Source organism: Ostrinia nubilalis, chromosome 9, assembly GCF_963855985.1.
Source record: "Ostrinia nubilalis chromosome 9, ilOstNubi1.1, whole genome shotgun sequence".
Classification (NCBI taxonomy): Eukaryota; Metazoa; Arthropoda; class Insecta; order Lepidoptera; family Crambidae; genus Ostrinia; species Ostrinia nubilalis.
Window position 1 is genome coordinate 16,268,984 of NC_087096.1, and position 25,884 is coordinate 16,294,867.

General features: G+C 36.6%; 2 protein-coding genes across 2 annotated transcripts; both read right to left on the reverse strand.

The window, feature by feature from the left end:
• Positions 1 to 7,368: 7,368 nt before the first annotated feature.
• Positions 7,369 to 9,721, reverse strand: LOC135074736 (uncharacterized). Its single transcript, XM_063969105.1, has 4 exons — positions 9,341 to 9,721; positions 9,043 to 9,131; positions 8,083 to 8,894; positions 7,369 to 7,959 (listed from the first exon to the last, which is right to left on the reverse strand). Exons 1-4 carry the CDS (start codon positions 9,465 to 9,467, stop codon positions 7,518 to 7,520), a joined length of 1,470 nt encoding a protein of 489 aa, XP_063825175.1. The 5' UTR covers positions 9,468 to 9,721; the 3' UTR covers positions 7,369 to 7,517.
• A 6,726-nt stretch (positions 9,722 to 16,447) lies between these two features.
• On the reverse strand, positions 16,448 to 24,979 carry LOC135074743 (probable serine/threonine-protein kinase nek3). Its single transcript, XM_063969114.1, has 4 exons — positions 24,855 to 24,979; positions 24,317 to 24,465; positions 22,825 to 22,928; positions 16,448 to 18,840 (listed from the first exon to the last, which is right to left on the reverse strand). The coding sequence occupies exons 2-4, from the start codon at positions 24,453 to 24,455 to the stop codon at positions 17,842 to 17,844; spliced, it is 1,242 nt and encodes a 413-aa protein (XP_063825184.1). The 5' UTR covers positions 24,456 to 24,465; positions 24,855 to 24,979; the 3' UTR covers positions 16,448 to 17,841.
• Positions 24,980 to 25,884: the final 905 nt, after the last annotated feature.

Below are 25,884 nucleotides of genomic sequence, written 5' to 3' on the forward strand. Positions count from 1 at the left end.
CATATAGAGATTCCTTTCAGTGGAGCGCGGGCGCATCCAAACGAGTTGCGCCAATCAACTGAGACAATTATTAGTATCTGAGAATACCTCTTGTGCATTCATTCAAACGATTTTACACTTTAACTTGTTGGTATAGAGTCGAAAACATCGTCTACACTCAAATCATCGCCAGTTATGTTGATATGATGGTCATTAAGTAGGACTGGATTTAGTAGGGTAGGTTCATTGATACCTAAGACAGCGGTAATTTATTAATTAATTAAACCATCAAAATTTTACAAATATTTTAAAAACATGTAGAGCCCGTCTTAATAATCGTGTCCGAAGTGTTATTGTCAAACACTTTAACTAACTACAAGTCGTGACTACGACAATGTATTAAAAAACACGACATAAAAGCAATTTTAACTGCATCGCAAAAGTCGCAAAACACCCCGCTGTCTGTCGAAGCTTTTGCATTAATACTTTAAAAAAATAAAGCTTGTTTTGGCCTTACCTTTATCTGATGCAAATCTTAGTCCGCCGAGGCATTTTTTAATGGTTAGGATTTACTACGGTGCCCAAATCTTGAGTTGAGTTTACTTGAGTTGAGATCAAATTCCACAACATGTGGGAAACAAATTTTTGTCGATAATTCATTACGAAAACTACCAAAAATAATACAAAATCTCGAAAATAATTTCAAATGAACTCACTTTTTTCAGCAAACACCACAGAGTAGCTAACTAAAAACACTTTTCATTTGTTTAATTTACGCGGCAATTTTTAAAATAAGAACGAGGTTGGTCACTTCGCAACTTTTTTTTTAATAATATATTTTATGAAGCACGCAGAGGCATAATCGGCGGAGTGATGTCTTTAGCGCTCGACTAAAAAAATTAATAAACAAAACGCAGATCTCTTCGTCAAATTCGAATAACCGTGTTCTGTTGCTTCATGGTTACCTAGAATCCGTAGTAACTCAGATTTAAAATTACCTATCTAAACGTAACTTATATCTGGGGGCACGGCAGTGCCCCCACCAAGTCGAGCAAAAAAGCGGCACGGCCGTACCATCCTTTTCTCGAAGCAATTCAGGCCATTTTCGACTGCCTGTAACTTCGTTGTGGATAAAACATGAAAACACGTTTAAATTAAATTATTTAGTGCGATGGCCAAGTCAATATATTTATGTAAAACGTTAAAGATTTCCTGGCCTGGACTTGGTATTACATGGATCTCACAACTTTTTACCGTAGAACAACTGAGTTGCGAGACTTGGTTTTTTTGACAAGTATTGTTTTTGATGGGTTTATTTATTTCAAACTTGAATGCCAAAGGACAATGACCAAAAATGTATGGAGTGTGGTCCAAATGTCCACCACTAACGAGACAACGAGACCTATGTAGTAAAATAGTCTACTAGATACTGATTCATTGTAACCAAACCGCGATCAAAAATATGCTGTCAGTAAAAAGTTAGGACTGAATGAAGTCTGTTTTTTACCTATTCATCCGAAAAATGTTCTTAATATCATTCTATCCACTGCACATTTTGGACTAATCTACGCTTGTTATGTCATGGCGCGGGGTTATAGATGAATTTTATTAAATATTATACTAGCTGTGCCTACGACTTTGTACGCGTGAAAATAGTTTGAATAATATTTCCCTATTTTACAACATTTGTCTTTACTCTTTACTGCTCCGCCCCTATTGGTTGTTGGGTGATGTTATTTATCCTAAAACCATCCTTGATAAATGGGCTATCCATAACAAAAATATTTTTTCAAATCGGACAAGTAGTTTCTGAGATTAGCGCGTAAACTAGGTACTACAAATTTTTCATACAGTCATAACTTTTTACTGACAGTTTATTTTTTTTTCGTCCCATACTGAAAGTTAATCTCTATTTAATGGACTATGGGCCAATATAGGTCTCATTAGTGGTGGACATTTGGACCACTTGTGGTCATTGACCATAAGGCGAACTTCATGCACTAAAGCATTCTCAACCAGTTTACCTTTGGGTTGAGCAGAAAAGAAATTAATAGATAGAAACGGTGGTAATACACAAAATCTGTAAGATTTAACATTATAATTATGATAAAAACAAGATTTTTTAGTTAAGTAATTCTTTTTATTATTAAACGTGCTATAGACAAGTAGGTATATACAAATTTCACAGTTAATCTAACGCAATATTGATCTAAAATTCGCAGGAACTTGCATTACATGCCGTGTCTTTAATATTTTTTTAAAATAAATGAATCTACTATAAATAATAATAAACCTGTATTTTTTTACCGTTCTTTTTACACTCATATTTTACAATGTAATTAAATTACTCAACCGTATCATAATATCACATCATCATATTTCATGATAGTAATAAAAACAAAATTTCTAATTTCAATATCGCAAACAAATGACGTGGACTAACATCAACATCAAATAGAGTTATTTAAGACTGTTTTTGATTGCTAAGTGAAGCCTTGTTGATATCACTAATCTGTCTTAAGGCCCGATTCGACCAAACTTTTATCCGAGAATAACTCCTGGTATAACTGGCACGTTGACAGTTTCACTATGGGAAATACAGGGTGTCCCAAAAACAATGGATAACCCTGTAACCATCGATAGGCCTCGCCATGGTCTCCCTAACGTCCAATTTTGATCCCAGTAAAAATATCACCGTTTTCAAGATTTTTAAGTTTTTGTGCATTTTTAGAAAATTGCCACCTGCGATTACTTTTTCTCATGCCATTTCTACAAATGAGGATACTTTTCAATCTAGTTTTTTTCCTTATCACAAGGGATAGTTGGGCTATCAAAAGAAAAGATTAAAGTTCAACAAACTAGTTTAAAAGTATGAAAATTTTAAGAAATTGCAGAGAAGAAGGAAAAATTAATTCATTGTCTTGCACTTTTGATCAGCCATCGTGTAAAAAAAATGTAAGAAGACCATCGTGCCCATTACCTTAAAAACTTCCTTGGTTAATTGAGATTCTAAAAAGGTATCACAAGCCTATGTATTTTGTATTATTTTTATCTTATGGCTACTTGAATAGCAACTGGTAGGAAAACTGCAAAAATGACTTTTTCTCGTAATAGTTAAACTAGGACTGCATAGTGGTATTAAATACAAATGGATAATTTTTAGCGTAGGAATTTTAATAAAGCAACATTTAATCATCATCATCATCATCATTTCAGCCATAGGACGTCCACTGCTGAACATAGGCCTGTATCCCAATGATTTTCATAATGACCGCTTGGTAGCGGCCTGCATCCAGCACCTTCCTGCTTACCTTTATGAGGTCGTCGGTCCACTTTGTAGGTGGACGTCCTACGATGCGCTTTCCGGTACGTAGCCTCCACTTTAACCCTGCTGCCTCAGTTCTGCAAACTACTGTGCCCTGCCCATTGCCACTTCAGCTTGGTGATCCGTCGAGGTATGTCAGCGACTTTAGGTCGTTTACGGATCTCCTAATTTCTGATACGATTTCATAAAGAAACCCGAGCATAGCCCCTTCCATAGCACGTTGTCCAAAAAATCCACGTTTCCGAGCCGTGTATTATCACGGATATCTGTCTATAGGCACATTTATAAGGTTTAAAACAAAAATTAAGTAATCACAAAAACGCAGCACGGAAGGCCAATGGGGCAACAGGGTTCAAGTGGAGGCTACGTACCGGAAAGCGCATCGTAGGACGTCCACCTACAAAGTGGACCGACGACCTCATAAAGGTAAGAAGGAAGGTGCTGGATGCAGGCCGCTACCAAGCGGTCATTATGAAAATCATTGGGGTACAGGCCTATGTTCAGCAGTGGACGTCCTATGGCTGAAATGATGATGATGATGATGATTAAATGTTGCTTTATTAAAATTCCTACGCTAAAAATTATCCATTTGTATTTAATACCACTATGCAGTCCTAGTTTAACTATTACGAGAAAAACTCATTTTTGCAGTTTTCATACCAGTTGCTATTCAAGTAGCCATAAGATAAAAATAATACAAAATACATAGGCTTGTGATACCTTTTTAGAATCTCAATTAACCAAGGAAGTTTTTTAAGGTAATGGGCACGATGGTCTTCTTACATTTTTTTTACACGATGGCTGATCAAAAGTGCAAGACAATGAATTAATTTTTCCTTCTTCTCTGCAATTTCTTAAAATTTTCATACTTTTAAACTAGTTTGTTGAACTTTAATCTTTTCTTTTGATAGCCCAACTATCCCTTGTGATAAGGAAAAAAACTAGATTGAAAAGTATCCTCATTTGTAGAAATGGCATGAGAAAAAGTAATCGCAGGTGGCAATTTTCTAAAAATGCACTAAAACTTGAAAACCTTGAAAACGGTGATATTTTTACTGGGGTCAAAATTGGATGTTAGGGAGGCCATGGCGAGGCCTATCGATGGTTACAGGGTTATCCATTGTTTTTGGGACACCCTGTATGTTAATAGTGACGATTTGTTCTGAGATTAATATTTACTCTGGTTTGGTCAAATCCACCCTTAGTTTATCATTACTTAATTATCAAGGACTATAGTAAAACGCCTATCTTGTATTACTCATAGAAGAAGAAGGTAGACAAGTCATTAATCGGCTAGTTGACGCCGTTAAGCATTTAATTGCTGGTGGCAGATTTGATGCCACCGTCAGTTGCCACAATATTTTGAATTTTAGTAAATTATCAATAAGGTTTAAAACCAACGATTAATTCTAAAGCGCAATATCAACAAAAAAACATTACGTATCTTAGCCCTGAAAACTGAATAAAACTTATTAATTTAATACCAATAAATGATGACCTAATAAAATTGCTATCAAGATCGCGTTTTGATAGCTCATAAAACGTTGATAGGTGTTGTTAAACATCGCAAAGGACCCTTGTCCTATATTGTCAGCTGTTAACAAGACAAAATACCAGTTTACTCCTGTATCCGACAAACTATTAATGTAACAACTACATATTATTATAAAGAAAGAAAATATGCTTTAACATCTCGAAAAACGATAGAAATGCTCGCAACACTGAAGCTTTTAAAGGCACGAATACTAGTTTCACTAGCATAAAACCAGTATTTAACGAAAATGGCACAAATTTATTTTATTTCAATATTGCCCAGCCTGCATGCGACGAATTTCAGTACCTAACCAATTATTGCTAATTGTAACAACAGCAACGCGGACTGCGACGCCAACCAATGACAGGGAAGCGTTCAATACTTTCGTCTTCGAATCGTTTGCGTTTTCGACGAAATATGACACCCAGTCTTCGAATTCAACGATAACGTGACTATCTCGATTGTCAAAATTAGTTTCGTGCTACGATTTCTCATACTAAGTTCACTTTACGACATATTCATAGGGCCGCTGTTTATGTTTTCATACTAAATCTGTTGATGGCGATTCGAATACGCAAACGATTCGAAGAGAGAGAGAGAAAAAAATAAACAGAAAGTAAATTCATATAACTAAATTTGCAGCGCCATAGGTATTATACGAAATTTAATCACACTAGACTAGACAATGTGATAAAAGTATTCATTAACATTTTAGCACCTAATTTGTAGCGAATTATCGCTTCGGAGCGGAGGTACACACACCACATTAAGTTTCCACCAAAACGGAGAGGTGTTATTGATTTCGTTATTTCCACATCACCTCTCGGTTCCCACTACCGAACCGGAAAATCTGCCGGACCGGTAAAATTCCCGTAAGGGCTAGTGGCTGTACATTGTACAATTTATATGAAGCTATTCACATTATCCCGGGTCCAGCATTTTTTCCGAGCGATTTGTCACTGCGAAGTTCCGGTAGAACCAATGGCAGTGTGAACGAGTTTGTCGGGCAGAGAGCTTCCTCGCGTCATTCGGCTCGCATATTTTGATGAACTGACTTGACTATCTTATTTTCTTGTGGGATCCGGCGTAATGTGAACACTATCCGGCGTCCGGTTTCCGGCAAATTTGGCCGGTCCGGCGTAGTTAACCGGGCCTATGAGATCGTCCTGTGTCCTGTCTTTCCAGTGCACCATACACAGCACATTTTGTACAATCTAAGTCTAGTGTCGATCACACGGTTGAAATTTCCGTTTACGACAGAAAAAAATATATTGAACTCTGAACATTCTTGGTATACATTCTCTTTTGCCGTACTGAGTCATTATCTTTTAGGCATTTTAAAATTTTCAAACAAAAATAGGTTAAACTTATCTAAATGTAACTTAATGTTAACTTTTTAACAGCCATTTATATTCCTTACGTCATGCTACGAGTTTGAACAGACAACAGCAAATCAGACTATACATTTTTGTTATATTTTCTATGAATTACTTAATAAGACACCTCAGAATTTATCGTGTGTGTCATCGTCGTACTTAACATTGAGTATCAAAATTAACCTTTAGTTACTATACTAAAAATGGAAAATAAATAATGTAGCTTTGCAGCACATTTTTCCATTAATATTAAAGCACTAGCTTTTCTATTAAGACCACTTATATATACCCTTTTCAATTCAGATCAGTGTGAAAAGGACGGCGTTTATTAAACTTAAAATAACTTTCAGTTAAAACTAATTGGTCGTTTCAGCCAAAGGACGTTCACTGCTGGTCAAAGGCTTCCCTCAAGGATTTCTAAAACAACCAGTCATGCTTCCCGCGACCTTCACAAGATCCTCGGTCCACACTCAATTTGAAACTAATCATCTAGTAACTAAACTAAAAACAGTAATTAAAAATCACAAAAGTAATAAATAACAAAATCAATGTAATAAGTTCACATGAAAATGTTCATTATTTCAAACTAAATAACACTTCCACAAACATCACTATAAAAATACTAGCTTTTGCCCGCTGCTTTGCCTGCGTTGTTTTTGGTCTGGACCTTTATCCATAGTCTAATATTGCCAACTATTTTCTCACTTCAAAAGGCGTTTAAACGCCCTGTGTTCAGTTCTCTTATCTTGCTTACCAGCCTAAGATTAGCCTAAGACCTAGTCTAATCTCCGGTCATATTTCTTTCCTTATTATAAGTACCTACATTCTTCTTTTCCCTTACGTCGATGTTGCCACGTTTACCAATGCATCAATGTAACGTATTATTCACGAGTTCTACCGAGCCTTCGCCCACACTATACTTGCATGTTTTTTCAATGAGGGCTATCGTTTTTATACTTAACAGTTGGCACCCCTGGCGATTGACAGGACCTTACTCTACAGTGGCGCCATCTTGATGAGTGCAAATGCGATGGTCCTCCTACCACTTTAGCGCTCACCAGTTGGTGCCACTGTCTTCGCTACTAGCAAGTGACAGGACCTTACTCTACAGTGGCGCTTACTGGTGAGCGCTAAAACGATATTCTATATCATTGAACCTGGCCGAACCTGTCTCTTGTATTGGTACTCATGTCGCGGTCTCTTGCCTCTGTCACGGCGCGAACCATTTCAGTTTTAATCCAAAATGGTAGTAAAAAGCATATTAAGAAGGCTTAGAAATAAAGTATACCATTTTACGTAGTTACTACTGTTCCGCAGGTTGTATCGTTGCGTCGATTACGGCGGGTTGTATCGTTGCGTCGATTACGGCGGGTTGTATCGTTGCGTCGGTTACGACAGGGTCTAACGGGACGTCCATTACGGCAGGTTGTCTCGTTGTTTCAGTTACGGCAGGTTGTCTCGTTGTTTCAGTTACGGCAGGTTGTATCGTTGCGTCGTTTACGACAGTTTGTATCGTTGCGTCGTTTACGGCAGTTTGTATCGTTGCGTCGTTTACATCAGGTTCTACCATTATGTCGATTACATCAGTTTCTACCGTTGAATCGATAACGTCAGGTTCTAATTTGAAGTTTAGAACAATGTTTGCTATATCGTCTTCCGTAGGTACGTCGAAGACTTCCGAAACTATAGCTTCAGCTTCTAAGTTAGACTCCAGAGCTTTCAATGCTGCTGCCTCTTCTTTTTTCCTGTAATACGCAAAAATGTTTATTTAACAATGAAATATCTACAATAAGTTCATCAGAGTTTAACATTGATAAAATAGCAGCTATGACTGGGTGTTGCTATATTTAATATTGATAATAACTTACTTCATTAACTTTTCTGCTCTTGTCCATATATCTTCTTTAATTGACTCTTTTATTTGACTTTTCTCCACATACTTCTGGTAATATTCACTGAAATTTGTTGTCGGTTGGTACGTATCAACTGATGACGTAGGTGGCTTTTGAGGAGGGGACAAGGCCTCAACAGAGTCACTCCCTGTACTTTTAGAGGTTGATCCACTTCTTCTCTTAAACATTGCACCCGGATCTAATGCTAATGGATTATGTAAAATCTTACGTTCAGGATCTTGTGTCTTAGTAGCCGAAGAAGAAGGTTTATATGATGTTGATGATTCTTTTTTTTGAGGTGAGGAAGTAACGCTGTCACTCCTGTTGCTTTTTGATGTAGAGCCACTTTTTCTTTTAAACATTGAACCTGCCTCGAAATGAAGTGGATTACTTACAAACTTTGGCACATAAGTTTCAGGCACTTGGTTATCCAACCAACCGTTAACCTTCTCAACGGATTGGACTATCTCTGTGTCTGTGAAATCAGTTATGAAGTCCATTGGTTTTAAAAGTTTTAGTGGTTCTTTAGGCTGTTCTGCATTTAATTTTGCACTTTCCTCTGCCATATTTTGTAAAATTGAATTAACAGCAACATTTTCTCTTTTCTTTTTTACTTTTTTCATCGCAGGTTTCTCAGTTTTACTTTGGACGGTTTTTGGTATGGCTCCTGTTCTGATATTCGTGACATCTTTGCCAATCAATTGGCTCATAGATAACCTGTTAGGTTTGGATATTTCTACAACATATTCAGAGCTGTCCTCGCAGTTTACGACACTTACATCTCTGACCTGAAAGTGAAATTTTTTTGTGCAATAAACAAGACCCAAAACACATATTTTACTCTGAACAAAGTAACCTAAACATGTTTTAGATGAAAGCTTACATTACTTTTAAATAATAACAACTAATGTAGGAATAAAACTGCAAAATACATACCTCATCTAGCATTTGCTGGATCATAGCGATGTCTGGTGGGCCGGTGTCACCCTCTCCAACACAATGTCCAAAATAATCCTCTCCAGTGTCTGAAAACCATTTTTACACCATAAAAAATTGTTTTGTAAAACAGACAAGTTGTTTGAATGGTTATGTTTCTACTGTAATTTTAATCTTACTGATGAAAAGTTGTATTAATTTTATACTAAATAAACCTTAGAGCAACCTAAGTTTTTGCTTTATATATTATTGTTTAATATAAGCCTATTGGAGTAATAACTTGAATATAAAAGTGTACCTTCAGGGATATTCAAAGCGGGTGGTTTCTCGTTGGCGCCAATTCCTTCAAGGTCAACCGGAACATCACACCCTTGTGCCTCTGCCAAGTCCCGCATGATCACATGTTTATTAGACCAATCTGCCATAGTTGTAGCTCGGTATATTTAATTTATCAAATATTGTTTTCAAATTTTATCAAAATCACCAAGCTAAGTACCTACTTAACGGTTTGGTTATGATACTACGTTTTAACTATATCTTACAGTAATAAGGGGCCTAGACAAAGTATATTTTTGCCCGTTTACATTTCTATCGTAAGGATTTCCCCCAACTTCAGGTAAGTTTTGAAATTTTCCAATTAAAAGAAATGCAAATTGCAAAATTAACCCGTCATTTTGTGACACTTGACAGACTTGACTTGACATTTTGTTTGACAACTTTGACAACGAACGATCCAAGTAGCGGTGGGCGATTCAGAGATAGGTATACTACGAAATTAATCGATTATGAAAATGACTCGAAATATCTCGATAATAACAGTTAGTTTAGTATAAAGTTACTAATTCTAATTTACTAATACATAATATGAAGTTAGTAGGTCAACGGAATCGACGACTAAACATTTTTCTTTGATTGAGTAAAATGATTCATAGGTGGTTTAAATATTTATTTAGAATATAAACAAACCACAAAACTAACTATTTAATTAAAACATAAAATATTAAATTTTCAAGTGGACCAAAATGGTCTACTAAAAGTTGCCTCACTTTTCGTGCACTTACTATCTATCTAGGCTTTACTAATCTACAACGTTAAATAAATCCACTAAGAGTAAAAAGCGTCTATCTCACACCACCGTCATAAAACAAAACAAACTAAAGCAATGTCTACTATACTTACCTCGTACTAAAGAAAGTAGTCATGGAGCAACTGTCGACTTCATATAATTTTAATAAATAGTAAAACCGTCTCCAAAAAAATTGCACTAAAAAGTAGAAACATAATTACTTTTATACCATGATTGATACTTTAGGAGTCGATGCCAAGATTTTGGCGGGAAATGGGCGAGAATGATTTTCTTTTTGTTTACTCACTTTTTTTTATTGTTCTTCAATACTGTTCTATGACCTACAGTTACTATCGATACCCGTTTGTTTGAATATTTAGGATTAGGGGGACAAGAAGGCCCTCTAATCCTGGCACCCTAGGCGGGAATGTGAAGCGTCATGTTAGTCGGTTGTTCTAAGTTCTAAAATTCGTGTTTAGACGACCATTAATAATGCATGTGCATGAGTGTGGGTATATGAACCATTTGGTTCCATTTTGTAACTCGTCTCACTTGAAACCTGAAAATGGCACAAATCAAGTCAGCCTCGATGTAACTATATTGCTAACATCAAAAAAGAATATTTAGGGAATTCCCTTGTAGGTATTCTCTTCCCGTTTTCACTTTTTTTTACCCATGATGAAACCAAACAGGCATATAATATATGCCTACTACATATTATGTAGTTATTTTTGCTTCGGGAGCTTTGATTACATTCTCAGTAATTTTTCTTCTCATAGGTATTATAACTGATTGGCCTTATCTACAAATTAGATCCTTGTATCATGTCTCGAGTTCGTTGGTGCAATTTCATGGTACCTTATACCTACCCTGCCTACTAGTGATGCAACGAATACCACTTTTACGAATACGAATATTAAATCTACTATTCGGCGAATACGAATATTGCTACATAGTCAAGAAATACTCATAAATTTAACTCTTTTTATTATGGTTAATGTTTTAGTAATTAAAATTTACAAATCACTTTACTTTGTAACTAATCACAAAACAAAATAATAGGTACTTGTACAATCGACCTTGTACAAGTATACCTATTATTCACTACCTATATTCACTGTCAAATTCCGGAAGAAAAATTTACTTACTAATTTGTTAGTTTTCCCGTCATGTCGTTGTGGCTATAGTGTTCGGAGACACACACGTGTGGCAAAATTTAAAAAAAGTAGATATTCGTATTCGTAATTATTATTTCACCGAATACGAACATTCGGTAAATGTCTACGATTCGGCGAATACGAATATTCGTATTCGTTGCATCACTACTAGAGATGTGCCGCTGAGAAAGTTCTCGTTCCCGGCAATATTCCCAGTGAGAATATTCTCGAGAACCGAGAACGCTCCCGGGAATATTCTCAGTGTTCTCGACAGAATACATTTAGTTTTAATTTTAATTTTGTTGTTTATATGTGATATTATTTGTAATGTTTCGATGATTTATTAACTGGGCGTTAAGACTAGTCGTTATAAACAAGGCATGAAACGTGTGAGTGAGATATTGCTGTCTTGCTCACTCTTTTCGTGGCGAACGCGTGCTGCGGCTTTAGGACTCGGCTGCGGTATTTGAACATCAAGTGTGCCGCTGAGTTTTAAGGCCCTTGCCACCCTGGAGGATTGCAAGCGGATTTAAAGCGGAGCGGCGACGCGACGGAGAAGCTGCGTGAAAATATCGTGAAGCTTCCCGAAGGCTGCCCAGCCGAGCTGGATTCGATGATTGACCTTTTTTCGAAGTTGGACCTACCTAACTGGACTGTTTGTCCCAGGTATACATTATTGTCAACAACTTCGAGTGTAGAGCCTCCAACTTTTAGAGGAGTGGGTGCAACACGGTCTTTAGACATGATTTTTAAATCTTGTCCATGTTCATTTTGAGACCCACTTGAATGTTGAGAGACTATTGAGGCGATCGAGCATTGTATCTAGATCTTCCACGATCTCAGCCATGACTACGATATCGTCTGCTGTCTGGGTGATGTACTCGCCGTTGATATTTATGCTGAATCCGCTCCAGCCCAGAAGCTTGAAAACATCTTCCAGGGCGGTGATGATGACGTCTCCCTGTCTCACCCCTCGCTGCAACTGGATAGGTTTCGGGTCCTGATCTTAAAACGGACTGTTACTGTGGCGTGTACACACAATGTATCAATAGTCAATTTGGCACAGTTGAAGAGACTGAAGCACTGCCCATGTCTCAATCGAATCGAAGGCTTTCTCATAGTTCACAAACGCAAAGTGGCTGATTATACTCCTTGATCTTCCGTATAATCAGCCGTAGCGTATATTATTATTAGAGATGAAACGGATAGTTGTTTGGCCGGATACCGGATATCCGGCGAGCTGCTAGGCCGGATAGCCGGATATCCAGCGGCCGGATAGTTGGCCCATTGTCTTGTTGCATGTCGTGACGAGTTTAGCGCCGCACAGGTGCTTCGTACGCAATTAGTGGGTCTAGTAGACTGGACAAGACAAGTTCGAAAATCGAATCCGTCCGAATAGAATGTCAGACTTTGCCACTTGTGTAGGGGGCAGATCAATTCGGGTGATTTCGGTTGCCATCGTGAGTGTTTGATTGAATAGCTAAAATTAAATTACTCGCTGCGTAATCTGACTGAACTGTATCATGTCATCAGATCATCAGTGAAAAAAAGATCGCTTGTTTTATTTCGCAATATTTCGACATTAACAGATATTCAGATATCCACAACTTATCCAGAAGTGGCGAAACAGGCCCTTACTAAGCGACTGTGAAATATGCCCTTAATGTCAAATAAGAATAGTTTAAAAAACTAAAAACACGGTTTTAATTATTAACAACATAAAAAGCCAAAAATCATCAGGACATCATCTAGCATTAAAGTGCTCGAAAAGACAAATCCAACGAACCCAAACTCGATGAGTTTCCGCCGTTTCGTTTAGGAGTTCTTTTGGCCACCTTCAAGTCCCATCATCAGACCAGCTGGTACCACAATATTGTATTGTCATTTCTAATCTACATATAATTGCCAAGTTTCATGATGATACAAGACTTAGAAGTGCGTGTAATTCAGATTCTAAGATTCCATTACATAGTTAGTTACATACACGACGACCTAATAAGAGCGTGTTAAAAACGAAAAAATTTACAGTTACATTATTTAATTACGTGTAAAAAGAAATTTCTGTCATCTTACATTATCATTAAAACGACATTTCACAACGAAAAAAATAAAATATAATAAAGGTGCGGTTGCCGGGAATATTGCCGAGAAAGTTCCCGAGAATATTCTCGGGAACTCTGAGAATATAGCCTTCCACTGCAAATAGAGTGTATTGTTTAATATACAATTATCTGTTGACTTAATTTAATACTATTTTACTTATGAAAGTTTGTTTATTTCCATTTGATAAACATGATTCTCAACCTTTCTCACTTAGGAGAACGCTCCCGGGAACGCTCCCGAGAATATTCTCAGTTGAGAGAGCGTTCTCGGGAACGGCACATCAATAATCACTACTGCCTACCTCGCTCGAGTTTTCACATGTCAAACTCTTTCTCATGCAAGGAGATAATGATCCAAAATTAAATGATACACGCGAATTCATAAAAAATCATGTATAATTAATTACGAATGACATAGGTAATAATTAAAAACAATAAATAAAATTAATATAAATAAAATCATTTCATAATTAAATCACAGCAATGCAAGGTACAGCCTCTTGGACGAAAATAATGTTACTTATTTACTGTAACTTATCCCACTTTAGGCATACCTTAATGGTACATTAGCAATTTTAAGTCAGTACTGTAACTTGCATGGGTGCTGGGTAGATCTACAGAGCTAGATTAATTAAGTATCTGGATTATTTTATTAATAGACTAATGTATTGCAGACTTCGTAATAACACAGGCTGTACAGAATAAAATTGTGTTACAGTGTGGGAGTGATTTTTTTTCTTTTTCATATTAATTTCTTTTTTCAGTCACAATTTTTTGTTTAATACAGAAGTCTGTGTATTTGCATAATTAAGTACTCAAAGTAGGTCAATCAAAAGTAAGAAACATACGTTTGACCTATTTTAAGACTCCTATTTACTATTATTATTTCAAATCAAATCAAATCAAATCAAAATTATCTTTATTTGTTTAGACTAATTAAATTAGTTCTTGCAAATCGTCAAATGCTCTTAAGGAGCCTATACATGTCTCATTCTTTTTTTGCCCTACCAGCGCTTCGAGACAAACATTTGGCAAGTGCTGAGAAGAAGCGCCGCAACAAACTCAGTCACCACTGTCTGCCGGTTTAAAAATATAAAAAAGTAGGAAGTTACATACATTCAGAAGCAAGTTACTTACCACGCGCTCCCGTTGATAGAAGGTGGCCTTTTAGACGCCTATCTAGCACGAGACCGCGTGGCAGTTTTGAATATATTTCTTTAGTGCCGTGCTAATTTCTAGGTTAATTGTTGCGTTTTGATACATATATTTTATGTCAGGTATATCTTTCCTTGACCAGTCCCCGAAGGCAGCGCCTGTTCACAGACATGACGTGTGAACCAGCCATCGCTTCACTCGACCATATTATAGGGAATGTAACGACCCGCCTCACACGCCACTACCCCAGAGACATTTTAGTGAGCATGACAAGTCTAAGATATCCTTCTGGCTAAGTGCCAGATATAAAACTATTTAGGAGACAAGGCAAGAAAACTCTAGAGAGAAAAGCAAGGCACCATAACAAAACCGTGTGGTAGTTTTAAATAAATTGTATATACTTATATTTAGTGCCGTGCCACTGTCTAAGTTGATTGTTAATTGTTATGTTAAAAAATTTAAGGTAGGTATATCTTGTCTTGACCAGTCCCCGAATTCGTATTCTAAACAAATGTGATAATTATTATGCTACAATCTTTCCTTCAGATATGGAGAATTGATATTATGTCGTAAGTTTTGCGTAGTTGGCAAGGCCGAATATCAAGTCAAAGGTCAAAAATATATGTATAATTAATTACATAGTATTTAAATAGTACTTACAACATCAATTATTTTAAAGAAAAAAATTGTATTCATAAAAATATTGTTTTCGCCCATATGGAACCTTTACGTCTTAATTTTTTTGCCCTACCACTCCAGTGCTTCAAGACCAACATTTGGCAAGCGAACATTTGGAAAACCCTAAAAGCAGCCCTTTTGTCAAGCGGGCGAAGCCGCGGGCGGATAGCTAGTACTAAATAGAAATAACGGTAGTAACTAGTAATGTACCTAAGTACATTATTGATTCAGAAACAATAATTTATAGCCTGACCAGGAACATAAAAACCCTCGCCATGTTGCGGAAAACTAATGGTACTAATTTCTTTTAATGGCAACAGTAACTGAAAACTTCATTGACATGTCACCTTGCATGTCAGTCTATTGCTGTCAAAGTGTAAACAAACTTTATTTTAAATGTGCGCAATTGATTTTGTGAATTAAATTGCTAAAATCTTTTTATAGTCGTGAAAGAAAAGTGGTTCACAATGTGTTAAAGTATTTGTCGAAGAGAAATACTAAGGGTTCGGACAATATTTTCATTGAATAATGTTTCCGACAAAGGTTGTCAAATTGACTGACATGTTTATCATTTATAACTATGAAAATTAGCTGCAGTTTGTTTCAACTACCTATTTTAAAGTTTTTTGTCACTTTCTAAGTGTTGAATTTTATGGAATTGGGAAAGAAGTACCGAGTTTGAAGCGTTCATGAGCAGACATTGCAGTTGAATATTCAAGTTCTGAATTTGATTATTGATGAATAATAAAATAAATCCAACTAGCTGATTGATGGTTTCATTTAATTTATTTAAACCAGGTTACTTATAATAATATTTTTTCGTTAATTTATGAAAATATCAAATTAGCCCGTAATCCTGAATCCTGATACATAAAGTTAGTCTATTAATTTAACACAGGTACGACTGTACTCAGTGTTGCACTATCAAATGCAATTGACGCGCCTCTATGCCAGGGTTTTTATGTTCCTGGTCAGGCTATACCACGCATCCTCGTAAGGTTTTGTTTCTATCTTGCATTATTTTACATTGATTTATATTAATACATTTATTTATATTTAATACATAAATTAATATTAGCGAACGAAAAAAAAGATGCTCAGTTCAGATAAAATTTCCAAAAACCGATAATAAAAAAAGACTAATTAAACAGTAAAAGTACCTACTTAAAAATTGTCATTTTTATAGAATAAAAATAATATTATAATCTTTTATTATCTCTCATTCCGATTGAATTCCGATTCCCTTTTTGGTTTATTTTCACTTTGGGATCAATTATTTCATAATAAAATTAAACTTATCGCAAATGGACTTTATAGCTACATACAATTTTCTTGAGTTAAAATATTACAATAAAAGAAATTTTATTTCGCTTCGATTATTATAAAATCATCACTTACCTAAATAAAAACCTAATGTAAAACTGTTTGCAAGCAATATGGTTGCTAATTATTATTAGAACCAGGTTCTCCAATTTGGCGATCTTTATATCAATGGAGTGTATCATATCACGCATATTTTCGTATTTTTTTATCATATCTCTAAAATTTACTTTTCAAATAAATATCACAAATCAGTCGTAAAGACTCTTTTACTCGGTCCGACCGATTTTTACAATATTGTGAAAAAAAAAACAATGCAAGAAAAGAATACTTCTGGAGTACTTACGGTTAAAACGTATTCAGTAAACAGAATAGCTGGACTAGACCTCTAAAGAGGAATAAATAACCAAGTCCATGATGGCCCCTTTAGGGATTATCCTAAACAAAAAAGTTTTAATACTTATTGTAGTATCTAATTCTATCAAATTATAGGTACATTATGTACATGTATTCCGTCTTTTGTGACAAACAAAACACAGCATTCACAACCTTTCCAGATCTCTCTCCAGCTACATCTCATCATCTGTTTAAAACGAATTTTCAAATAAACATTTTTATTGAAAAAGAAAAGACTAATTCATCTAAGTTTAGATAGTAGTAAACATAGGAGATTTATAGTTAAAGGAAAAATGCTGATTTGAAAACACGTCTTAATAGTACTCGTTTGTCACACACAAACAACCAAAATATAACTACTTACAACGACACAGGTAAATAAAAAATATCTGACTATGAACACAATACAATCTGTGCATGGCCAACGTCACCTATACAATACAACAATGTTAAACAAATAAAATAAAATAAATAAATACATGTTACGTGGTCCACTTAGAGCAGTGGTTCTTAACCGGTGGTCCGCGGACCACTGGTGGTCCCTGGAGGCATTCCAAGTGGTCCACGAAGTGCACTTGCATGCCTTAGTCAAAACCACTTTTAACTGATTTTTGCAGTCAAACTGGTTTACTTTTGACCGATTATGATTATGAGGTGGTCCCTGACAAGACAGAAATTTGGTAAAATGGTCCCTCATGACTTAAAAGGTTAAGAACCACTGACTTAGAGCAAATAGCACCCGCACGAATAGCACCTGGCCTAGTCCACATAAAGCACTAAAAATAAATAGTAAAATTGAATCTACGAATAGCGTTATCGATAGAAGCTCTACCAGGCCAGGTGCTATTTTGGCGGGTGCTCTAAGTGGACTACGTCATATTACATTATTTTTTATTGCAGAGTCGCCTCTTAATAAAACCAGCGTTTAGCTTGAAGTGCCATCGTCTGGAAGTTTGACAGAAAGACAAGATTGTTCTAGCTGTTTCCTTTCTTTTTCCTTCATTTTTCTCATGGCAACATCCCATATATTATCATCTCGTGAGGTTGCTTCACGTTGTTCACTAGCTTTTGCTCGTTGATTATATTCTTTAGTTAAATCCTCCGCTAGCTTTGAAGGTTTAAAAGAAATGTCGAGCGATGGCGTCAAGTTAACCGTTGAACTGGAACTGCTCCTGCTGTCGTCACTCGACTTCCCGCTATTCTTCTTCTTGAAATATATCGGCCCCAAGCTAAGGGTAGGCCCTTTGGGTTTGGGCGACTCTGGCTTGTGCAACCAATCATTGACTTTATTAATTGACTTTTGTATATTGGGATCCATCACGTGAGGAGGGTCACTTTCCGATTTCGGAGAAGTTCTCCCAGATCGGCTAGAGCTCTCTGGTGTTGACGATTCTAATTCTACTGGTGATGCGTCCGCATTGCTGGTAGATTCAGAATCGTCAACGGGTACTGCTGCTGCCGGAGCCGATACGAAATAAGATGGAGTCATTAATTTAATTGGTTTTTCTTCTTCCGAGCGCGGAGTTGTATACAGCTTCAAAAGAGCAGCGATTGCAACATTTTTTTCTTTTTTGGCGTGAAGGTCTTCTTTGGCTGACACGTCAATTATTTTCTTTCTTAGTTGCGTTGATATCAATTCGATTTCTTCCTTTGAGGGATTTCTCTTGTCTATTCCATCATTATTGGAATCATTTATATCAGATTTTCCATTATGTGTTCTATTTTTAGAACTATTATTATTGTTGTTTTCATTTTTACATTGTTTATCACTTACATTAACATTAATACTAGGACTAGAATTATTAGCACATTTGGGCACGAACTCTGGAACGTTCGGGTCGAGTTTACTTATAGTTAGAGTAAAATCAGATTGAATATTTGGCACGCATGTGACGGTATCCGAGGGCCGGTCGAATTCATCTACCTGTAAAGAAAACATTTGTAGATATTAAATGTTTGTCTAATAATAAAACGTTCAGGTATTTTCGCTAATACACATACTGATAGCTTTTATGTCATCTTTCGAAAAAGAGCAGCATTGGTGCTCTCAGCCGTAGGTATTCGAGAAGGCTCCAAAGCGCTCTAATACACACTACGCGTTATAGCTGCACAATGAGGGCTATCGTTTTTATACTTAACAGTTGGCACCCCTGGCGATTGACAGGACCTTACTCTACAGTGGCGCCATCTTGATGAGTGCAAATGCGATAGTCCTCCTACCACTTTAGCGCTCACAAGTTGGCGCCACTGTCTTCGCTACTAGCAAGTGACAGGACCTTACTCTACAGTGGCGCTAACTGGTGAGCTCTAAAACGATAGCCCTTATTACACTGTCCCTTATTATGAGTCTTATGCCCGCGGCTTCAGCAATTCAATTAAAAGTGACTTGATGAAGTCATTGCTTGTTTAAACGACGGGCAACTATAACAGAACTCTACACTACGCGTGCCACGACACGCACTTGGCCGGTTTCTCGTTCGTTCGTTCGTTTCAGCCAAATGACGTCCACTGCTGGACAAAGGCCTCCTCCAAGGTTTTCCACAATACACGGTCCTGCGCTGCCCGCATCCATTTTTCGAGCCAGCGTTCTTCGGATATCAAGTCAGCCAGTCCGACAGTCCGATACACGGTATTGTTACCTCTAATAAAATGGAAAACGATAGACATCGTTGTCATAGACACGGTGTCTATGACAACGTGTCAAGTCAGGTGTGCACCTGACTTGACACGTAGGCAATGACCAAAATGGAAACAATTTAATATTAATGTTCTCAAATGACGCCGTTTTGGAACGTGATCGTAAGTTAGTGTTTCAAATTACACATTCCCTAACAAGGGCCTCCTACCATGTATAACGGGTGTCTATTTGGAATATTGTTTATGAAAGTCATACCTATATGTCTTATACTTTAGGTAACCGCTTCTTTCTGAGTAACGACAACACTTACGCCCGTATTCACAAACGATGCTTGTTTAAGCGAAGCAGCAAATCGAATAGAGCTCTGTGATTTGGTTCGTGTGTCACCCTGTGCGTCCACGGACACTGTGAGAACTCATAGTAATGTTTTTTAAATACGGGCATTAGGTAGGTAGCTTATACCAGTGTTTTTCAACCTTTTTCATGACGCGACCCCCCTGGTATGAAAAAATATTTCGCGACCCCCCGGCCGCTTGCTTTTTTTTTCATGCATTTTATACTGTTACAAAGATGTTGTAGGGACCGAATATTTCAATCCATACAACATTTATGCATTTGGATAATTAGATTTCGGATAAATCTATCATTATAACTTTACTAATTCTTTTACTGAGGTAGTTTTTACGACCTTTCGCGACCCCCATACAGAGGCTTGGCGACCCCCCAGGGGGTCGCGACCCACAGGTTGAAAAACACTGGCTTATACTATGCATCCGCCTTGAAAATTAAAAGTTCTGAAACTTCAAATGTAACCCGCATTATCTCAAAAACTAGCGATAAGACTACTGTGTCTTTAGTCAATTTCGACTCTTGTTAATGGACCTTTCATGTTTTACAGTACTCATTGTTTCACTCGAACCCGTAACTCTTATCACTGTGAACAATAGTCAGTTTGTTTAAACTTTAAACAAACGGTGCAGTTGAAAGAACATTTTCTCGGAACTGCTGTGGTATGCGGCATGAGCCTCAATTATTGCGGCAAAAGTTCAGCTGAAACGTACACGGAACACGAACAAACTCAAACGTAATGTAATGGATCGTCAAGATACCCTGTCGCGGTATTTTGGCAGCTAGATTGTTATGTGACATAAATATTTAATGTAACAACCAACAATTATTTTGTTTTTAACCACAACCAGGCCGAAGGTGGACAGAAGCGAGCTTCACCAGAAATGCTCAACACAGTTCCTTTGTGGGGATAATAACTGAAAAGTCAGTATTCAGTATATCAAAGACGTCAAAAAGAATTGCTGTCAAACTGAAAAGTTCCCACAAGGGTATAAATCTCAAATCATAGAAATCAAATCTCTCACGGTTTTCAACTTTCACGTTCCATTTTACAGTTTACAGAAACAGTCTCAACTCTCAAGTGTTTTCTCGAAACACTCCACTTGTGATTCCACTTCACGGTATTTGTATGAGTACCGATAAATGTGTTGGCTATTGCTATAGCTAGCAGTGTCATATTATTATTATAACCCAATGTACCAATGACTAATCCCTAAACATTCCAGTTATGATTCCAGTGATGCAACCAACCCGGTGCGGTGGTCATAACTAGGGATTTCAACCCGGTATGTTACCTGCGGTGAAACCTTTACGCTCACATTCACAATCATTACTATGAGGTCTCACAGTGCGCCTGGACGCACAGGGTTTCACGAACCAATCACAGAGCTTTATTCAACGCTGTGCGTTCGATTTGCTGCTTGCCGGACCCGGTTTGCAATCCCTAGTCATAACATTCCTCAGGAGTTCTATCTATTGTTATTCCATAATTTCCTAAAGGACAATAAATTAAGTCAACTCGTATCTTTGTACAAATTCTAAGTGCTTTTGCCTATTAACCTTCTTGTGTGTCATTCCTAAAACAACTACCCCAAAATTTCACCTTGTTAAATACTTAACCGGTCTCTCTGCCGTGGAATCTCCGGTTATAATTTAGTCTTAATTTATGGTTACTTCATTGTAAGTAGGCCTACATAAATAAGAGTGGAAGTCGAGTGGTCTACCTACCAGGTCATAACTTTTTTATGATCGTATTATAATATATTATAAGCAAACCAGAAACTAATATGTATGTGACCAAACCTTAAAAACTCATAAAAATCTCATATATTATCCTCACTTGACAAGGTTTCGATTAAGAATTGGGGTCGAATATTTACACAACAAAATCTGTTTATGCTTGTGCCGAGCCCTTTCATACGACACGATACCCCAACTGCCCAAATAACACGGTTAACTCAAATCAAAACGCGTCGTTCCTTGTCTAAACCTAAAGCCTTTCTTAGTCGTCGTTTCAGCCAAATGACGTCCACTACTGGACAAAGGCCTCCCCCAAGGTTTTCCATAATGAACGGTCCTGCGCTGCCCGCATCCAGGCTCTTTCCGCGACCTTTACCAGATCGTCGGTCCACCTAGTAGGAGGCCTGCCCACGCTATGTCTTCCAGCCCGTGGTCGCCACTCGAGAACTTTCCTGCCCCAACGGCCTACCTCGTAGAGACGACTTTCTTATTAATATGATTTAATTACAAATGTATTTTTTACAAGAGGTACGGAACCCTAAAAACTGTAATTCTGCATGAAAGGTAATGCAGAGCGTAACAAAATGTTTGTATTGCTTAATATTTTTGTTTACCCAATAATAATTTGTTAACACAACACATCTGATGCCAATTGAGTGTACACTCAGCAAAATTAAATTAGCACAATAATGTCTCGTATTTTAACTGCATAATTTTATTTTGTTTTGAGCTTAACATTCGATTCGAGACTTCTAGAAAACGTATGTGTACCTACTAATACACACAAAATCACGCTATATGTATTTTTTAACTAACCATCTTTTTACTGCAGCTTCGGCCGCGTGTCGGTAACTTAATAACATGCAGGTCTATACCTGCTTGTTATCTATATTTCGAAGGCAGTGAAAACGTTTTTCGAAACAGTCGTTCGCGACTACGTCATTCGATGCTGCTTTCGAACCTATGAGGCAGTAGAAAAAGAATTCGCAACAGCGTTGGTCGCTACAACGGCTTTCGATTCGAACCTACGAAGGCAGTGGACTCACCTACTTGTCATTAAAAAAATTAGGCATGTGCAAGGGTAAAAAAAATGCAAGGGCGTGTAAGTGGCCTATAATAAAAAACGATGAAATGTTGAATAGTAAACCTTAACAAGATGATGCAAAGCAGAAAATAACTTACCATCCTCAACATTTGAGTGATCCCCTTGAGGTCTGGCCCGTTGTTCTCGAAATGTATCACGTTTGGGTCATCCGCGGCAGAAAACCTCAAATTGAATTCTTCGTCTGCAACAAATAGAACTCATTGTTGACTGTCAGTCAGCAGATAGGAACTTTATGAGTTTTTTGCTAATAAAATAGGTAATTAATTATGTATGTCGCTGAGACGCTGTTAATGCTGTGACTTTTGTACTATGGTCCCAACTAGGGTTGCCAGGTCCAAAAACACAGAAGCCGGACTCTGTGCTTCATTTGGCCGGACATTTTACCCTAAAAGCTGGACATACCTTTTTAATAGCTAACGTACCATGTCACGGTTGTGCAATAAGCGTCATAGCTCATGAGTGGGTACTATCATCCTTGAATGAACATTATTCTGTGGCTCGAGTTTCTACTGGCGCGGCAGCCACATAAAAAGCCTAACAAAAGCCGGGCAGCCTGGACAAGACAATATTTGGCCGGACAAGCCCCTAAAAAGCCAAACATGTCCGGCTAAGGCCGGACGCCTGGCAACCCTAGTCCCAACTTCTAAGACTTTCTAAACTTTCTATTAAAAACCATTATTTTATGATTATGTTCTCTAGTAAGTTGATTTTTAAAATTTTTAATGATAATAAAGATCTTAAACCATTATGTAAGTATGTATGTACTTTATATTATGTATTGAATTAAATTTTGTAATAGTAACATCTTAAATTAGCATTAGCTCTATTAAAAAATATACATAAATTACTACATATTTTGCAAATAATCATTTCAAGGAATAGTAATTTCACTAAACATGTAACTGTAATTAAATAAAACTGTCGCCATAGCAAGCATAGCACCAGAAATTCGCACTTATATCAATGTAGAACAAGATATTTAACGATTTAAAAATATGTCCATAACTGGGGGATTCCCTTGATGGCTATACCTATAGGTATAGACTTATTAAGCAGTTAGGGTTCCCACTTCTTCTTTATTGATCCAAAAAAATAAAGATTGAAGAATCACATTGAAGTGGTGGTTATAATAAAAACACTTCAAAAGCAAGTGAGATGAGTTCTAATAAGACATTTCTGATTTAGACAAACAACTTAAGTACTCTAGATTGCAAGTACCTACCTATTTGTGTCTGTGTTGGTAATAGTTGAAGAAAAAAAGAAAATGAAAAAGAAATGCATTATTTAATTTAAATATAAAATCAAAAGCTTTAAAGCTTTTTTTATTGATTTATCAATAAAAATGTAATGTTTGCAATTTCATGAACTGTTTGACATGGTGTCATTTAACATTCACTACAATTAATTGAATTTCTTACAGCACCCAAACAAGTTCGAATAAAACAAAAAATACTGTGTGATTTGGTACCCTTTAACGGGCACAGTATAAAATAATAATTAAATTGATTTTAGTGTTTTTGGCTATTAACAAAAGGGATTCAAAATATGGGTTAATAATGGGGTACATACCGTCTTCCATCCTTCGTACAGGTGGAGGACCCTCTCCCACTACAACATACTTTTCCTCGACATCTGTATACTGTCCGGTCACCTCTGCTAAATCTTCCAGGATATCTGCTTTTGAGCGCCATCGGTCATGACAACTCATTGTGGTGATTCTGTAAACAAATACCCAAACTATAGTGACAGACGTGTAAATATTTGTGATTGTGAGATGTTTTAGTCGAACAACTTATTTAGATGAACAATCCAATTTTATGAAAATTGAGGTCAGACGGTAGATTGTTGGTTTTGTCAGACAATTATTGGAGACAAGTACTTCAAATTGAAAATTCTTACTCATTGTTCTACTTGTTAGATTATGTACTGGTACTACTACTATTCTTTTCTCTTAACAAATTGTTTCATTCAAAAATAGCTATTATGGTGCCGACAACAGCTTCATACAAGTATTGTACAGCAGATGTTTTGCAACAAAATTGTAATCAGCAAGTTTTTTGTAATCTGCACAATCATTTTCTATTTAAAACCGAAATGTCATACATACCTTAAAAATATTTAAAAAAAAATAGATGTATACGGGGATTAATTTATAACTAAATAGGGTCATATAAGAAACGATTTTTATAGTGAGTGAGAATTTTGGTGAGAAATGAGAATGAAATATTGAATTTGAGTTCTCTATGACTGACACTGACAAATAACTGACAATCAATGACACTATGACAGCACTGACTAGAGATGTAAATTGACTGAATCTGATCGGTCAAGATGGTCAAAAACACTGAATATGACTTACAGCATAACTGTACTACCACTGAATAATTTCTTTATTTAGGTACCCAATTTATATGCAATCTTAAATGAAAGAACGTTAATTTGTAGGTATTATATTATGAGAGAGACGTTATCAAAGTTGACGTGCGCGGCGATGCGACATTGCTATTTCACCTAAAGTACGCGGGATAATTGCGTAGGAAGAAAGAGATCACAATATTATCATTATTACAAAATACAGTTTCAATTTAGAAGTTGTAGACTCAATGTAAAATTTTTAACTATAATAAATCATTACAAATCACTCTTTTATCGATCACAAAATCTAAGAAAAAACTTTAAAAAAGAACTAAAATTACTAAAATCTAATTGATCAAAAATGACCGTTTTTGACCGTTTTGACCAATTTGACCGTAAATGACGGTCAGTCAAATTCAGCAGCTTTAGTCATTTTGACAACACTAGTATTGACGCTAATTTGAGTTATTTTTCGATTTGTAGGAAAAGGCAAAAAGGTATTACCTATGCTTCTTAGCCAAGTCTGAGACAAAAAAACTTAAGTTGTCTGTACGGCAATGTTGTTTTTGCCAATTGCCTTTTCTTAAAAAGGCAACAAGAAGAACATCCATGCCATGCCCACCATGGTGTCATCCACAGTCTGTTCGTGGACACAGATATATCTGTGGTTGTGGATCATGTGTTGTGTGCTGTCACCATGAAGCTAAAGATAAAAATGGAGGGCAGAGTTGGAACAAAAACTTGAGTCAAATACCTACTTATATCTATCTCGCTCTCTGCGG

Coding starts and splice junctions, on each gene's coding strand:
- LOC135074736 (XM_063969105.1), bottom strand. CDS start 9,467: ATGGCAGATTGGTCTAATAAACATGTGATCATGCGGGACTTGGCAGAG. Junction 8,895..9,042: donor TCCAGCAAATGCTAGATGAG/GTATGTATTTTG, acceptor TTTCACTTTCAG/GTCAGAGATGTAAGTGTCGT. Junction 7,960..8,082: donor AGAGCAGAAAAGTTAATGAA/GTAAGTTATTAT, acceptor TGCGTATTACAG/GAAAAAAGAAGAGGCAGCAG.
- LOC135074743 (XM_063969114.1), bottom strand. CDS start 24,455: ATGAGTTGTCATGACCGATGGCGCTCAAAAGCAGATATCCTGGAAGAT. Junction 22,929..24,316: donor TGTACGAAGGATGGAAGACG/GTATGTACCCCA, acceptor TATTTGTTGCAG/ACGAAGAATTCAATTTGAGG. Junction 18,841..22,824: donor TCACTCAAATGTTGAGGATG/GTAAGTTATTTT, acceptor TTTTCTTTACAG/GTAGATGAATTCGACCGGCC.